The 17,347-nt window shown below is 49.1% G+C and overlaps 1 protein-coding gene across 3 annotated transcripts; it reads left to right on the forward strand.

Moving 5' to 3' along the window:
* The first annotated feature begins 4,954 nt into the window (after positions 1–4,954).
* Positions 4,955–17,030, forward strand: Cdc25b (cell division cycle 25B). 3 transcript variants are annotated; one of them, NM_023117.4, is made up of 16 exons: positions 5,467–5,899; positions 6,625–6,746; positions 7,598–7,649; positions 9,664–9,705; positions 9,869–9,905; positions 10,115–10,240; positions 10,332–10,454; positions 11,076–11,207; positions 11,587–11,667; positions 11,758–11,931; positions 12,114–12,206; positions 12,634–12,696; positions 12,858–12,956; positions 13,145–13,278; positions 15,496–15,607; positions 15,748–17,030. In NM_023117.4, exons 1-16 carry the CDS (start codon positions 5,700–5,702, stop codon positions 15,886–15,888), a joined length of 1,731 nt encoding a protein of 576 aa, NP_075606.1. In that variant the 5' UTR covers positions 5,467–5,699; the 3' UTR covers positions 15,889–17,030. The 3 variants fall into 3 exon arrangements, 2 of the variants coding, with proteins under 2 accessions (NP_075606.1, NP_001104545.1); XR_374398.2 differs by lacking the exon at positions 13,145–13,278 and having other exon boundaries at positions 4,955–5,899; positions 15,748–17,016; NM_001111075.4 differs by lacking the exon at positions 10,332–10,454 and having other exon boundaries at positions 10,115–10,285.
* The last annotated feature ends 317 nt before the right edge of the window (positions 17,031–17,347 follow it).

Genomic DNA, 17,347 nt, shown 5'->3' on the forward strand with positions numbered 1-17,347 from the left:
TATCAGTTGCAGAGAGCATCTTGGTTTGGTATGGGACACTTTGTCCACTTTCCCTTTCAGTGCTGGGACCTGGTCTGCCTTGAACCTGTGCAGGCCATGTGCATACTGTGAGTTCATATGTGTATCAATCCTGTTGTGTGTGGAAGTCACTATTTCTGTGGAATCATCTCTCACCTCTGGCTCTTTTTTTTTTTTCCAAGATTTATTTTATGTATATGAGTACACTATAGCTGTCTTCAGACACACCAGAAGAGGGCATCAGATCCCATTACAGATGGTTATGAGCCACCATACGGTTTCTGAGAATAGAACTCAGGACCTCTGGAAGAGCAGTCAGTGCTCTTAACCACTGAGCCATCTCTCCAGCCCTCACTTCTGTCTCTTAAACATCATTTTACCTTCTTTTCTGCATAGACCCTTGAGCCCTTTGGTGAGGGTTTTGATAGGTTGCCATGTTTTAAAAAGTCTTGAAAGAGCAGCCTCCAGGATAACGGGCTGAGGAGCTGGGGTAGACAAAGCTTTAGGTCAAGAAACAAAGAGAACCAAGGATAGAGCCCTGGGAGCTTCTGGGTTAAGGGCTCTAGAACAACACACTTAGGAGAAACTGATAAAGACAGAATCAGAAATCAGGTCAGTGTTGTGTTCTGCGAGGCCAGAGAAGAGAGTGTGACTCCCTACTCTTCGGATACACATTTCACTTTCCATGTACATATTGGATCCTGAGTGTCTCTGCCTTTGTCCACATTTCTCATGCTGGTCTTTTCCCTTCTACATGTGCCATAAGGATCAAACTTAGGGCCTCATGTTTGCCAATTGTATGCTCTACCCCCAACCGTATTTTTCCGACCTTTAAGAACTCCACTTTAGTCAAATAGTGGTGGCACAGACCTTTAATCTCAGTGCTTGGGAGGCAGAAGCAAGTGAATTTCTGTGAGTTCAAGACTAGCCTGGTCTACACAGAGTTCCAGGACTGCTAGAACTACACAAAGAAACCGTGTCTCAAAAAACAAAACAAAACAAAACAAAACAAAAAGACCCCACATGTGCTCTGAATGTAAAATCTCTGATAGGTATATTATAAAAGTCTCTCTTGAGTTGCCACACATCTCTGAGCTTAGAAAACGTTTTAGAGACTACTTGTGATTTCCAAGTTTATGAGACTACTTGCAATCTCCAAGTTGGCCGATCTGGCTACACACTCTGCTATATTGCTTCTGGTTTTGGATCTTACACAGAGGCCTTTCCCACCCAAGATATAAAAAGCATTATTCTAAGCTGGGTGTATTGGCACACACCTTTAATCCCAGCATTCAAGAGGCCAATTTCTGAAGCCTGTCTGGTCTACAGGGCAAGTTCTACAGAGAGAACCCGTGACTCAGAAACTCAAGGACAAAAGCATTCTTCTAAAATAGTCTGGGTTTTGTTGTTGTTTTGTGTGGTTTGGTTTGGGGCTTGTTTGTTTGTTTGTTTGTTTGTTTGTTGAGACAAGGTCTCACTATGTAGCCCTAGCTGTCTTGGAACTCTGTGTAGAACAGGCTGGTATGAATTCACAGAGCTGAGTGCTAGAATTGAAGTCTGGTGCCACCACACCTGGCTTTGGTTTTGGTTTTTGAGTTAGAGACTCAGTACATAGCCCAGGGAACCCTCACTCTTGTTATTATTCTCCGGTCTTAGCGACCCAAGCGACAAATATGCTTTGTTTGCTTGCTTAGACTTACTTATTTTATATTCATTGTCTTAGTCAGTATCCTCTTGCTGTGGAAAGACACCATGACCTCGGGGACTTGATTTCACCTTCAGAGGTTTAGTTCACTGTTAGGGTGGGAAGCCTAGAGCCATGCAGACAGACACCGTGCAGGAGAAGTAGCTGAGAGTTCTACAAACAGCAAGGAGAGAGAGAGAGAGCCTCCAGGCCTGGCTTGGGATTTTGAAACCTCAAAGCTCACCCCCAGTGACACATTTATCAGCAAAGGCCACATCTACTCTAATAAATAGGTGCCATTCCTAAGCATTCAGATCTATGAGCCAGCTTACGGGTGTCACTCCTATTCAAACCACCATATGTATAAAAGCTTTGATCACATATATGTCTGTGCACCACGCCTAGAACAGGGCATTGGATCCCTCAGAACGAGTGTTACACACAGTTGTGAGCTGCCATGTGGATGCTGGGAATCAAACCTGAGTCTTATGGAAGAGTTCAAGTGCTCCCATCCCCTACACATACAACTCATGACCCTCTGCCTGAGAGTGATGTCACCCACAGTAGGCTGGGCCCTCCCACATCAATTATTAATCAAGAAAAAGTCCCACAGACTTGTTTACAGGCCAGTCTGCTAGAGGCATATTCTCAACTAAGGTTTCTGTTCATCCCAAAGATTGGAGGAGAAAGACCACTGACCCAAATCATTATGGCCAAATTAATTAAAGCAAGTACTTAATTAAAGTAAGTTTTTTCACTCTGCACAAAGGCTGCCTCCCCATAAGGTGGGAACCAAGAGGTCAGCATAGTATGTGAGGAACACAAGGGGTAGGGTGTTTCCAAATGAGGGATTTGCTGGGCAGAATTGATGAAGTTACAGGAGCAGAACACAAACACAGGTTATTTCTAATGACCTCCTAAAACAAAAACATGGTTGCAAGGTGGGCGTACTAAGGTAGTTATAAGTTAGATCTAGGTCGTCACAAAGGTAGGATTGCAAGATGCTTATAAATAACTTTTTGAAACAAGGACATGATTGCCATTCCTGGGACAGGCAGTACAGATCCATTTGTAGTTAAGGCTACAGGTGGGATAGAGCCCAGTGCTTGAGAAACAGAGATTTAATCATAAACAGGAATAAACTAGTTTGTCTTTACTATAAGATGATGTTTAAGACTAAGATGGAGCCTTAGGCTTGCCTAAGGCTGGTTCTTCAATTTTCTTTCCCCAGAATACTCTAGTTTGTGTCAAGTTGACAAAACAAACAAACAAACAAACAACTAACCAGCAAAATAATATTTTAACATAGTAGATTAAATATAATACTAAAATTAAAATATAAAAGTAAAACTTACTATCTTTACTATATTTATGTATATTTTTGCTGTGTTATGAACAGATGTCAGGAACCAGGCCTTTGCGCATGCTAGGCAAACAGTCTACCACTGAGACACACCTCAGGCCCTTTTTTATTTTTTGTTGGTAGTAGTTTGGGGTTGCTTGTTTGAGACAGGACCTTACTCTACAGCCTAGGCTGGCCTTGAACTCTCAATGACCCTCACTCCTCTCTTCTGCCTCCATGAGGTTACAGAGTACAGGAGGCCAGCTTCCCTTTTGCCTTTTGCATGTGGCTACTAGGAAATTTTTAATTCTGTTTGTGGCCATCATCCATGTCTGCCACCATGTTTCCTTTGGCTAAATATGAATCGTCTTCAGGAGATGATACAAGAAATTTCTCACAATACTGTTTCTGAAGACTTAGTGGTGGGGCTGGCTGCCTTTCATGTCATATGATGTCATCCTTTGTCAGAGTTTTTGGTGGCTCAAAAACTTAACATGCCACAGCTAAGAAAAAAAAAAAAAGATGTGTGTTAGGGAACCAGTAGAGGAAACAAAGTTTCTAAAAAGGCCCTGGAGAGATGGCTCTGAGGTTAATAATACTACCTGCTCTAGTAGAGGACCCAGGTTTGACTCCCAGCACATTCATGGCAGCTCAGGACCATCTGTTCAGGGGATCTGATGGCCTCTTCTGTCCTGCACAGGCACCAAGCAGGCAAATGGTGTACAGACAGGTAAAGCACCTATACACATAAAACTCTGCAGGTTGCAGCGTAAGATTTTAACATGCCAGTAGTGGCACTTCATACCCGTAATCCCAACACTCAGGAATCAAAAACAGCCCGATCACCATAAATTTGAAGCCAGCTTACTCTATATACAGAGCCAGAAGCCAGCTGGGTCTGCATAATATAACACTCCTCTCCCTAATCTCAAAAAGAGCAAATCTTTTAACTGATCTCTAGGGATTAGTTTTTGTTGTTATTATTTTGTTGTTATTACCCTCAAAAACCAACACAGCATGGCCCCTCCTCACCTAGAAGGGTGTGTGTGCTGGGATGCAGGTTGAGGGGAAAACAGCTATGTTGGTTTTGAAAATACAATCCTCAGAGCGATTTTATTCCAGGTCTTTGGAATGGAAGACCTTGTGGGGTCACATTTCTCTCCCTGTGCTGGCACTAAGGGCTGTAGGTCTGGACCTTGTCCTTTGACAGGAATAAGAAATGGGTCCCCAATAGCAGTATATAAGTTCCTAACATAGCACAGGAACTGGGCAAAATGTTGAAAGAAAAGAGCGGTCATGGCTCCTACTTTGGTCACTGCACTCAGGTGTGGCTAGTGTCGTCCTCCTTCACACACAGCTGAACCTCTTAGACCCCATCCCTACCCTTCATTACCCTTTTGCCATCCCTACCTGGTGGTGGTTAAAACAGTGAAGGCTGCTCTCAGCTCCTACATCCTGTACTGCACCCCACAACCCGTCCCAGAAGCCACACCTTCACTGCAGAATTTGAAAAAGTTCTCAACTGCCCACTAGGTCCTTCCCAGCTCATTCCAGGAAAACAGACTCAGCTGCAAGGTGATTAGGTCATTAGAAAACGCTCATTGTAAACTAATAGCAAATTCAGCCTCTTTCACCTTCAAAGAAACACTAAATATGGTGCTATTAACCCCAAATTAGCCAAGTGGGTGTGAGATTTTTTTCCCCCTAGTTGGGTTCTCTGGTGGCATGTCCCAACTGTGTGTTGCAGAAATCATTGCCTAAATCTAAGCGTCTAATTCTCAGGAGAATAGGCTCAGTGGGGTCACATCTAAACTCTGGTGCCCCAGAACCCAGCAGTTCCACTGTGCCTCGCAAAGGGCTGCCAGCAAACGACTGCAGCTGCTCTGTGAGGTCCAGGGGCGATGACAGGAGGCTGCACCATCAGCGGAGTCCCTGAGGGAGCTTCTATGTCTCTGCCACTCAACCGAACCTGTGACCTTAAACGAGTTAAAGAGCTTTTCAACGCTGGGGTCTGTGAACTGGACAGGGAACGCAGTGCTCACAGCATACTTGGCAAACGTCCTGGGCTCAAGCAGAGCGTCGCACCGTCCCTTACTGATGAACGTGCATGATGGTAAACGTTGAGGGCTCCTTATGAGGCCACCTTAGGGGATGACTACTCCCTCTGAGGGTAGAGGGCTGCTCCCACCTCCAAACCCTGTTCCAGGAGGCAATATCCTGGAGGCCCAGGATTCTCGCGTCAATGGGAGCGGGCGGGGCCGGGGCGGTACGTGTGGGGCAGGGGGTTAACCCAACTCCCCGAGTCACCCTAAGAAGCCAGGCGAGCAGAAGTAGCTGGTCCAGCCTCAGCCTCAGCCCCGCCCTTGGTCCCGCCCTCCCGGAACCGGCGCCCCCATTGGTGGCGTCTGGCGGCGCTGCCGCTGTTATTTTTCGAATATATAAGGAGGTGGAGGTGGCAGCTGCCCAGCTCGGCGTCCTCCCCTCCCTTCCTCCCCACATCCCTCTCCTCACTCCCAGGCCCATTGCTCTTCCTCCCTCCCTTCCCTCCCTCCTTCCCCTCACCCCAGGCTCACTCTCGGAGCTGAGCCAGCTGGGTCGGCGTCTGCTGGCCGCTGTACTGTGGCCCTCTAGCTAGCCTTTGCCCGCCCCGCCACGATGGAGGTACCCCTGCAGAAGTCTGCGCCGGGTTCAGCTCTCAGTCCTGCCCGCGTGCTGGGTGGCATTCAGCGGCCGCGCCACCTCTCGGTCTTTGAGTTTGAGTCTGATGGCTTCCTGGGGTCTCCGGAGCCTACAGCTTCCTCCTCTCCGGTTACCACTCTTACACAGACCATGCACAACCTCGCTGGGCTCGGCAGGTAGGATGCCCCAAGGGAGCTGGGTGTGGTAGTGGAATGGGAGGCCCGGATCAGGAGAGACTAGGCACCAGAGCTTAGAAGTGCAGAACTCCAACCCCTTTAGCCTTGTTTCAGTGACATGGGACGAGTGTGCTCTATGCGACTTACACCCTCGATATGAACGTCTAAGGATCATTTACCTCACTGCTCCTTCATTGTGCCTCCTGCACACTATCCTTAGGCAGAGGACCATGAGGTTGGCATAGAAGTGGGTCTTAAAAGGTTGTGCCCTGCTCTTTGAAAGCACCCAGTATCTGCCTAAGGCTTAAACTGACAAAAGACTGACCACCTCCTTAACCGTGCCTGTGGGGTCCCAGGTGGGTGGTCCAGCTGCACTAGAAAGCCAGGTCTTGCTTAGCTGTTGCCTCCAGGAAAACGCTGGATAGGTGAGGATGTGACAAGCAGGAGAATGGTCTACAGAGCTTCTGGACTGTCTCCTGCCCATCCTCCTCGCTCTTCCAGACCCTTAGAAGGGTCTTTCCTGAACCAGTCAAACCAGAGAAGACGCTCCTGGGCCTCAGTGGAATGAAAATCTTTGACCTGAGATACAGGCTAGTCCTAGGATCACCTCTCCGTGATAATGGGCCTGTCATAGTTAGGGAATACATGGGAGCATGGACCCATCAGCTTCCAAATCCAACATCCATTTCTTTTTCTCCTCCTCTGTGCCTCTTCTCCTTTCCTAGTGAGCCTCCAAAAGCTCAAGTAGGAAGCCTGTCGTTCCAGAACAGGCTGGCAGACCTATCCCTGTCCAGGCGCACCTCTGAGTGCTCCCTGTCATCTGAGTCCTCAGAATCTTCGGATGCAGGTAAGGTCCAGGGCCCCTAGTAGGGGTCCCACACACCACCACCACCACCACCACCACCACCACCACCACCAGAAGAGATCCGAGAACTTCCTGGACCTTCTAAATTCTCTGCCCATTAGATCACCGTCCTTTCCACAGCCTGATGGACCCAGAGTCTTTTCCCACCTTGCCTTCAAAACTATGAAGAAAACAAACCTCTTGTGGGTCTTACCACACCCAATCTAAACTGGGAGCCTGAGGAAGGATGGCTCTTGGTAGGAGATGGTATCTTACCTATTTGAAACCTAGCGGTGAAGCCACTAAACTACAGCTCCACCCAGAAGGCACTCAGTACCAAAAGTCGGTCCTTGTGAAACATTCTCTTAAGCTGTAGCTTTTTCTCCTTAGAAAACCATTATCAAATGCTTAGGAAGCCTTGTACTTAAAAAATAAAAACAGGGCTGGCAAGATGGCTCAGCGGCGAAGAGCACTGACTGCTTTTCTGAAGGTCCTGAGTTCAAATCCCAGCAACCACATGGTAGCTCACAACCATCTGTAATGAGATCTGATACCCTCTTCTGGTGTGTCTGAAGAGAGCTACAGTGTACTTACATATAATAATAAATAAATCTTTAAAAACAAACAAACAAAAAACAAAAGCAAAACAAAAACTGTAGATACCTTTTCCATAGTAAATGGAGACTGTAGCCCTGTGTCCTTTTGGGGGCAATGTCCCATGCTTAGGGTTCATAAGTAGGTTTTGTTTCATTAAGGTATGTCTTGATCTTAAGTAGAAAGAGGTTTCTCTATCTTGGGGGAAAAGTAAGCAGGGAGGGCTGCTACTTGCAAGCCAAGGTTCTCTGTCCCACCAGGTCTGTGCATGGACTCCCCCAGCCCTGTGGACCCGCAGATGGCAGAGCGCACGTGAGTGGGGAAGGGAGGGGTCCCACCACTGAGGACTTGGTACCTGCCCTTGAGGACCTATCTTTCTTTTTTGACTTTTAACTATGTGTTATATGTTTCTCTACATGGGGATATGTGTACGCAAGTGTGTGGTCCTAGAGAGGCCAGAGAGGCCGTTGGAACCCTTGGGGCTGGAATTCCAGGTTGTTGTGAGCTGCCGTATATGGGTGCTGGGTACTGAACTCAGATCTCTGCAAGAATAACAAATATTCTCAGTCACTGAGCCACTCAGTCCCTCTCCAGCCGCCAGTATCCTGCTTTCTTACAGGGAAGCCAAATAATCAGCAGGCTCCTGAGGCTCCCTATTGTGAGGGGTTGGTTTCTTCCTAAGCCTTGAGAACTGGCTCCCTATTTAGAGAAGGGCCAGATATTGTATTAGCTATCATTGTCACTTGGAAAAAACGATGTCCCTTGTGTTCCCATTTTTCCTTTTCCCCTGTACACATTCTTTGTACATGTGAAGTTTTTTTTTCCAACTTAAAAATATGGTCCTGCTGGGTGTGGTGGCCCATATCTGTAATCCCAGCACTCAGGAACCTCAGACAGAAAGATAGGCAGCTCAAGGCCAATATGGTAAGATCAGATCTCAAGACCTAGGCCAAACAAAAATCGTGTTGCAGACTGGCCGGACTGGCTTGCCTCAGCAGCAGCTCCCAGTCTTTAATGACACTTGACACTTTTGACCAGGCTTTTTGCCATAGGGAATGGAGAGAGAAAACTGGTCTTGGCTCTGAGCAGACACCTCTTCCTTGGCTATGGCACAGTAGAGCCCTCTAGAGCACACCTGTTCCCATCCAGCTGCTGGAGTAGCTGTCAGTCATTAGGAGGGACAGCTGGGCACTGCCAGCCAGAGCTTCTAGCTTAGGGTGGCCGTTACTGTTTCCTCCTGATGTCTTTGATCAGACTGTGCTGGTCTCGGGGTTTATTCACAAACAGGAAGCTGAGAATTGGGTGGGGATGGGAGGAGTGTAGGTTGTTTTTTTTGGTGACAACACAGATAGATCCCTCACCTCTAAGGCCCTGCTACAAATTGTACACAGGCCTCTCTGAGGGCCACTTGGGCACTAAGTGCCTTGCTAGTCTGCACTTACTTTCCACTATTTACAGTTTCTCAGAAAGAAGCTGGTCTCTCTCTCTTTCTCTCTCTCTCTCTCTCTCTCTCTCTCTCTCTCTCTGTGTGTGTGTGTGTGTGTGTGTGTGTGTGTGTGTGTAAGCTCCACACGACAGGTGCTCCAGTCACATTGGAAGGCAGGGCCTGTATGTAGAAACCGATGCTTCAGCCTCAAATGGAACATCTGTCGGAATTCCTTGCCGGCTGGCCTCTTCTAAGACAGAAGGAAGGGGTGAAACAGAGGTTGGGTCTTAGGAAATTCCACAGGAGGGAGGAAAGAATGTAATCCTGTATACATGTCGTCGCTAAAGGGTCTGCTGGGCTGATCCAGAAAGACACCGAAGCAGCTCCTGCCCTGGAGGGAGCCAGGCCAGTTTTTCCTAGCAAAAAGGGAAACCCAACATTGCTGGCATCCACCCCCAGGGTCACCTACATTACGGGGTACCTTTATCCTGTTGTCATGGCATGGATCAGTGCCTTTCATGGTGGCCATATGGCCCCACTAAGGTAATTTGCATACAGGTGGAAAGCCTGTGCTAGTGTGTGCAGGCAGGCGAGACTGTTGCCTTGGTGATGTCTTAATGACCCTGTGACCTGCCCCAGCTGTCTCCATCCCTGCCTTTCTCTGGGCCTGCTTTTCATTCAAGGCAGTCCTTAAAATCCCAGGCTGCCTCAAACCCTTCATCCTTGGTCCCTGGTCCCACCAACAGGGCGCCCTTTTCCACTCTCCCCTCCCCTAGCCTAAACATTAGCCCTTGTCCTTGTCCTTATTGTGGGCCCTTTGGGGATGGGCCTGGCTTGGGCCTGAGGCTTGGGGTAGATGTTGGACTACAGGTGAAATGGGTCATTTCTGCTCTCTCCTAGGTTTGAACAGGCCATTCAGGCAGCCAGTCGGGTCATTCAAAAGTGAGTCTTTCCATCCTTCCCTAACCACTTCCTGCTGTCTCATGCGATGCAGATGCCCTGGGTGTGAGGAAATCCTGCCTGCTTTAAGTCACTGCCCCCCCCCCCCCCGCCCCGGTTCCATAGCTCTGAACCGTTTTTTGTTTGTTTGTTTGTTTGTTTGCAGTGAGCAGTTTACCATAAAACGCTTCCGATCCTTACCAGTGAGTGTCCTCCAAGGCCTGACAGGGAGCTTAGGCATCCTGGTTGGCATGGACATCATGGGGGTACCTGTGAGAGGTGTTTGAAGTAGCCAGGCATTCCTGTACCAGTTGGGGGAGGTGGGGTTTCATCTGGCGGGCTGCGGAGTCGGAGCATTCTGTGATACCCAGAATGCAGCCTTTAGTAATTACTGCCCCGTCTGGTCCCCTAGGTGAGGCTGCTGGAACACAGTCCGGTGCTGCAGAGCATCACCAACTCCCGAGCACTGGACAGCTGGAGGAAAACTGAAGCAGGCTACCGAGCCGCCGCCAATAGTCCTGGGGAGGACAAAGAGAATGTGCGCTTCCAGAGACCAAGATGGAGGAGCTCCAGGGAGAGAAGGGTACACTCGGTTTATCCTGATAGTTCCTCTCCAATCTTGCCCACAGGATGGATATATCTTCAAGATGCCACAGGAGCTCCCTCATTCCAGCTCTGCCCAAGCTTTGGCAGAATGGGTCAGCCGCAGACAGGCCTTTACCCAGAGGCCCAGCTCAGCCCCTGACTTGATGGTACATAAAGAAAATCAGGCCAAGAAACAACTCTGGGGAGAGGTGGTGGCTGGAGAGATGGCTCAGTGGTTAAAAGCACTGGTTGTTCTTCCAGAGGTCCTGGCTCAATTCCCAGCACCCAACCCACCTCATAACCCTCTATAATACCAGTCCCAGAGGACCTAACACCCTCTTCTGGCTTCTCTAGGCACTGTTTGGAAATGGTGCACAGACATATGTGCAGGCAAAATACCCATACACATAAAATAAAGTTAAAAATTAAAATAAAAAAAAAATCTGGGTATGGTGGTGTATACCTTTAATCCCTTCACTTTGGAGTTCAAGGCCAGCCTGACCTACAGAGTGAGTTCTAGGACAGCCAAGGCTACACAGAGAAACCCTGTCTCGAAAATAAATAAATAAATAAATAAATAAAGCTATAAATATATATTACTTATTTATATATAAATATGTTCATATATTTATAATATAAAATAATTTTAAAATATAAATAAATAAAAGCTAAAAAAATTTAAAGAGGTAGTAGGAGAAGAAAAAGGTGGTCTAGACTCCTTCCTCATCAACCACCCAGGAGTGACAGGTCCCCACCTGAGTATTCTGTGCTTGTTGTCATTTGGACAGTGTCTTACCACTGAGTGGAAGATGGAAGTAGAGGAGCTGAGCCCGGTGGCACAGTCTTCTTCCTTGACTCCTGTCGAAAGGGCTTCTGAAGAAGATGACGGATTTGTGGACATCCTGGAGAGTGATTTAAAGGTAAACAGCCTTGGTCCGCAGGCCCCTACTTGTTCCCCGCTTGGACAACCCAGACAATCAGCAAGACTACAACCTTACCCCAATGCCAGAAGAATTTGAGGGAACTGATATTGACCAATCAGAAGACCAGGTGGGCTGGTGCTACAGAGGAATGGAGGCTAGGCATGACAAAGGTACTTCTCCTGGCTCAGGGCAAGCCCCAGCAGCAGCAGCAGCAGCAGCAGCAGCTGGTGTTCCTGAAACTCTTTGGGGTGGAGGGTGCTGCCATAGTCAGCAGCACTGGGGGCAGCCTATTGTTTCTGGGAGAGTAAGCTAGAGAAGACTCCGAGGTTAACCCATGCTTGTGCTTGTGATTCTGTCCTTACTGCTTTGACCTCAGGATGACGAGAAGGTCCCCGCGGGCATGGAGAACCTCATTAGTGCCCCACTGGTCAAAAAGCTGGATAAGGAAGAGGAACAGGTAAGGGCCCAGTAGCGCCCTCTTGGAGCTTAGGGGATATGGGGGTGGAGGGACCAGGCACTCTGACTCCTGCCACGTTACTCTTGCCAGGATCTCATCATGTTCAGCAAGTGCCAGAGGCTCTTCCGCTCCCCATCCATGCCATGCAGTGTGATCCGACCCATCCTCAAGAGGCTAGAGCGGCCCCAGGACCGGGATGTGCCTGTCCAGAGCAAGCGCAGGAAAAGTGTGACACCCCTGGAAGAGCAGCAGCTTGAAGAACCTGTTAGTTCCTTCCTCCACAGGCTGGGCGGTCACTGAAGATGCTCTGGGTGTACCCTCTTAGCTAGAGGTGTAGCAGTGGGTAGTGGGCAGGAGGTAGTTTAAGTGGCAGAGAAAGAAGGTCTCAACCAAATAGCACTGAGAGGCAGTCTCTTCCCTGACCCTCCATCTGCCATGCTTTCCAGAAGGCCCGTGTCTTTCGCTCAAAGTCGCTGTGTCATGAGATTGAGAACATCCTGGATAGTGACCACCGTGGACTGATCGGAGATTACTCTAAGGTAGCGTTCTAGGACCGCAGGAGGCTTCTGTTTCATCTGCTCTGGACCCCTAGTGCAGGAGCTATCTGTCCCAGAGGTCCCCTCTTCCCTCTTGTATCTTTCCATTCTTGTTCCTATGCAGACTCTTCCCTCTGGCTTCCTTTCTGATGCCACCTCAAATCTGTCCAGGCAAAACATTTCCAAATGAATCTCCGGTATGCAGTCTCCTGCCTCAGCCCTGGCTTTCAAACCCAAGAGCAGGAAGCAAGAAAGTCCAGGGCTTTTCCTTCCTCTTTCACCTGCAGAAGGTTCTTTCCCTGGGTATGGGCCCCCAGAGGTTCCACTCAGAGCTGAAGCTGGAGGTCAAAGCAGGTGCTGCCTCTGTCCTTCCAACCTTCGCCCCTCGCCATGTTTCCTTTCCCTGACTCTGACTCATGCTCCCCTTCAGGCCTTCCTCCTGCAGACCGTGGATGGCAAACACCAAGACCTTAAGTACATCTCACCAGAAACTGTAAGCAGGGTTGAGCCACTCTCCAGGTGCATTGGGGACCACCTTTTCTGGCTCTTGTCTTCCCTTGGGGTTGGGCTGCATGCACAGACCATCAGAAAAGAGAGGGAAAACCTTGGCTACCAGCCTCACCTGCTGGCACCAACTCTAATGGCCTCCTACAGATGGTGGCCCTGTTAACAGGCAAGTTCAGCAACATCGTGGAGAAATTTGTCATTGTGGACTGCAGATACCCCTATGAGTATGAAGGCGGGCATATCAAGGTGAGACAGATGCTGGTAAGGCCAGACCCTCCATTCAGACTCCTTGCCAAGAAGATGAATAGTAACCTTCCATGGTGAATTTCCCATGGGGAGGATTCTGCCCAGCAAGAGGTGGGGTTACTTACCTGGGAACCGAACAAGAAGGGGCGTGGTGCAGGCTACGGCTTGACCCCCAGATCCTCTGACAGAATGCTGTGAACCTGCCCCTGGAACGGGATGCTGAGACCTTTCTGCTGCAGCGTCCCATCATGCCTTGTAGCCTGGACAAGAGAATCATCCTCATTTTCCACTGTGAATTCTCGTCTGAGCGTGGACCACGAATGTGAGTCCTAGCTCTGTCCCGCCCTTGTGGTCAGTGGTCAGCCGGCGCCCACCCTAGGCTATCTTTGCCTGGTGCTGAGTGCTAGAGCATCTTGTTGCATATGATAGTTTGGAGCTGAGCTTAACTCTCCTGCTGTAGACAACACATCTTACAATGGTCTTCTTTCTGTTCACATCATCAGACCATCTTTTAGCCATGGCTGCACCTCCACAAAATTGGTGCCCAGTCTAGTAGCATCCTTAAAATCTGAGGACACTGTTTAAGCTACACTCTCGGTGACACTCAAGCACTTGGTATCCTGTTCCCGTGCTGGCGACCACTGGGGTCCATTGCCCTCCTTCAGCAGTCTTTCCTCTGTCTCTGCATTCATGATCTTTTCTGGTTATTCCTCTGCCTCCTGGTCCAGGGTGGCCACCAGCTCCGCCTGGCAGCTGTTAGCATCTGTCTCAGTGGACCGGAATCTCTTTCCCATTCCCTGTACAGGGCCCTCATCCCTCCTGCACTCCCCTCTGCTCGGGGGTTCCAGCTTTCTCATCTGGCTCTTGCTGGGCAATGGACCACTTTTCCACCCTTCTGTTCCTCCCTTCCTGTTCTCCCTTGAGTCCTTACCACATCTGATCCAGGAGCCTGGAGTATGTGTGGTTTTTTTCCTATGTTGCTGTACTAGACTGAACTAGATCTTTCACATATATTAGGTAACCCTCTACCAGTAAGGGTTATCCCCAGTCCCTCTCACTACATTTTATTATTTGTTAGTTTGTTTTTTATTATGGTATGCATGTGGAAGCCAGAGGATGACTTTAAAGAATCAATTCTCTTCTGCCACGTTTACAGGAGTTTCGGGGATTGAGCCCAGGTTGCCAGGGCTATTCAGCAAGTGCCTTTACCTGCTGACCCATCTCACTGCTCCCTACCCCACTTTTAAAGAAGTTTATTTTGACCCAGGCTGTGGTGGTATTGATGCACACCTTTAATCTCAACACTTGGGAGGCAGATTTCTGTGTTCAAGGCCAGCCTGGTCTACAGAGCAAATTTCAGGGCTACACAGAGAAACCCTATCTTGAAAAAAAAAAAGTCTATATGAAAACACTTTGCCTATATGTATGTGTGTACCCCATATGCATGCTTGGTGCCTACAGACATCAGAAGAATGTATTGGATCTCCTAGAGCTGGTGTCGTATATGATTGTGAGCTACCATATTGGTGCTGGGAACTGACCCTAGATTCTTTGCAACAGCCACAAGTGTTCTTAACTACTGATACTTCTCTTCAGCCCTTAGCCCTTAAAAAACGTGTGTGTGTGTGTGTCCGCGCGTGTGTGTGTGTGTGTGTGTGTGTGTGTGTGTGTGTGTGTGTGTGTGTGTGTGTAGCCAGAGGAGGGCTTACACATTCTGCTGTATACTCTCCACCTAATTCCCTTGAGACAGGGATAGAGATTCTCACTTAATTTGGACTTGTGGCTGTCAGCCTAACTCTCAACAATCCTCCTGGTTTTACCCCCTCCCCCCAGTGCTGGGGTTACAGGCTTTTTATCATTCTGGGGATTTGAACTCAGGTCCTCTTGTCTACTCAGCAGGTGCTCTTATCCACTGAGCCACCTCCCACTCTTACCTTTTATTTTGAGACAGGGCTTCCTAAAATCCAAGCTGGCCTTAAGCTCTTTTTATAGCTTAGGCAGGTCTTGAACCTATAATCCCTCTGCCTCAGAATTCTTTTTTTTTTTTTTTTCTTTCTTCGAGACAGGCTTTCTCTGTATAGCCCTGGCTGTCCTGGAACTCACTCTGTAGACCAGGCTGGCCTCGAACTGAGAAATCCGCCTGCCTCTGCCTCCCAAATGCTGGGATTAAAGGCGTGCGCCACCACGCCCAGCCTGCCTCAGAATTCTACGTAGCTAGGCTTACAGGCTTGTACCACCAGACCAGGCTCTTGAGTGGACCTTGACTGTGTCAAGGACCTTGACTCTCTTGCTTCCTCTTTCCTGGGACGTGTCATTGAGTGCTGTAACAGGTTATGAAACAGCTTTCCAGAAACAGTGGCCACTCCTGGTTTACCTCTGCCTTCACCAGAGTGTCCTCTACCTAGTAGCCAGGCTTGTAGTAGGTGCATTCCTGTGCTGAGGAGTCTGTGTACTTGGGAGGCTCTTAAAGCAGTGTGTACAGGGCATGGCCTCTTCCTGACATGTGGCCTGCCCTGAACCTCCTCCAATGTTGCTCCAGGTGCCGCTTCATCAGGGAACGGGACCGTGCAGCTAACGACTACCCCAGCCTGTACTACCCGGAGATGTACATCCTCAAAGGCGGCTACAAGGAGTTCTTCCCACAGCATCCGGTACTATGGGTGGGATGGCCACAGCTCTCCTGGCATGGACTGTAGGGACAGGGTCCAACTAGGCTTTAGGCCCCACCCCCACCCCAGAACTTCCTCTTTCTCCCATACTGATGGGCTCTCTTCATCTTCCCATCCTCTAGAACTTTTGTGAGCCCCAGGACTACCGACCCATGAACCACGAGGCTTTCAGGGATGAGCTGAGGAACTTTCGCCTTAAGACTCGCAGCTGGGCTGGGGAACGGAGCAGGAGGGAACTTTGTAGCAGGCTGCAAGACCAGTGATGATGAGCCTGCTGCCATCCTTACCTCGTGAGGCTTGGGAGCCAGTGGGTCCCATGGGCCTGTGAGGCCACCTACCTTATAGAGGCCTCAGGTGCTATAGGGGGTTGGGGGCATGGTGTGGTGTCACATCTGTCTGCCCCTGTCCTCAATTTTCCTGTCTCACTCCACTTATTTTCTGTATCTTGGTACTGGTCCCAGCTTAAAGAGCTGAACCTGAGGGTGGATGCCAGCTGAGGAGAAGTCTGTTGTGTTCAGTGGGAGTCCTTTTACAGTCTTTTTTCCTTGTTTGTGTTGACTCTTTGTCTTCCCGCTTTTTGGGGAGAGCCTCAGCCCGTTAGGATGGCACAGTAGCTTCTTGCATGGCCTGGATGCAGGATGCTACTCTGCTACACAGGGCTGTGTCTACTCTCCTCTCCTGGCCACTGCATAGACTTATGCTCTCCATTGGAAGCATAAGTGCTTTCTCTTCTGTTGTAGTCTTACCTGTAGCTTTCATTTTTTTGTCTGTCTGACACACTGACCGCTGGGGAGGCTTCCTTGTACAGCTTGGGGCTAGAGATTCAAATATCACTTACTCGTTAGGCCTGGCTTTTGTTAGCCCAGAAAGGGATCTTGCCCTTTAAGACCCCCAGGGCTAGAGGGAAGGCCTGACTCAGGAGCCTCTGGGAGCCCCATCCTCACTACTGTGAACCCCAGAGCCTCGCTGGTCAGCACTTGCTGCTGGGCAATGGACCAGTCACCGAGCTTTGCTGTTTGATCCTTCTCTGCCCTTCCCTGTTTTCCTTTCTATATCTGGCCCAGAAGACCTCTTGTATGTGTGGTTTTTCTGTGTTGTACTAGTGACTTGAGTCTAGGCCCTTTGTTGCATGGTCATGGATGCACAGTGCCTTATATACATGTATGCACACAAACCGGGTCCAAGTATTTTGGTAAGCATGATGGCCTATGGCAGGAGTGTGTGTGTGCGCGTGTGAACAAAGTCATTACACTTAGTGTTTGGAAATGTTAAAGAAGCATTGTTATGGGGAGGGGGGAGCAACCTCTGGGTTCAGAATCTACATATGCTGGAAGGCCCCAATGAGTCCTCTGTTGGGGGCCTTGGTTCAATAAAGCACTGAGCAAGTTGAATAATCTGTTTGTTATGCAGAGCCACTGACAAGACCATAGCAGACTGGAGGGTAGGATGGGGGTAAAGGCAGCCCAGTGGAGGTGGGCAGACCTTCTGGGGGAGGGGCCTTATACTCCATGCTCTCTTCTGAAGTTTTTTTTGTGCTACCTCTGGTTTTTTGAAATAGAGGAAGGGTCCTCTCCCTTACGTAGCTCAGGCTGGTGTCAGACTTGTGTCTGCTGTCTTGACCTCCTTGATACTTGGGTTGTAATTGTGCACCTCCACCCCTAGTTCGTGAGTCTCATGCATGACTCTCCTGCTAGGACTTTGGATCTCCTCCCTGTCCCCCCT

This window comes from Mus musculus, chromosome 2 (assembly GCF_000001635.26).
Source record: "Mus musculus strain C57BL/6J chromosome 2, GRCm38.p6 C57BL/6J".
Lineage (NCBI taxonomy): Eukaryota > Metazoa > Chordata > Mammalia > Rodentia > Muridae > Mus > Mus musculus.

What these genes read in the sequence shown, in the direction of transcription:
- Cdc25b (NM_023117.4), top strand. Translation starts at nt 5,700, where the DNA reads ATGGAGGTACCCCTGCAGAAGTCTGCGCCGGGTTCAGCTCTCAGTCCT. An exon ending in GCCAGTCGGGTCATTCAAAA is followed by an intron (nt 9,706 to 9,868) that starts GTGAGTCTTTCC and finishes GTTTGTTTGCAG; the next exon opens with TGAGCAGTTTACCATAAAAC. An exon ending in TCCTGGAGAGTGATTTAAAG is followed by an intron (nt 11,208 to 11,586) that starts GTAAACAGCCTT and finishes CTTTGACCTCAG; the next exon opens with GATGACGAGAAGGTCCCCGC.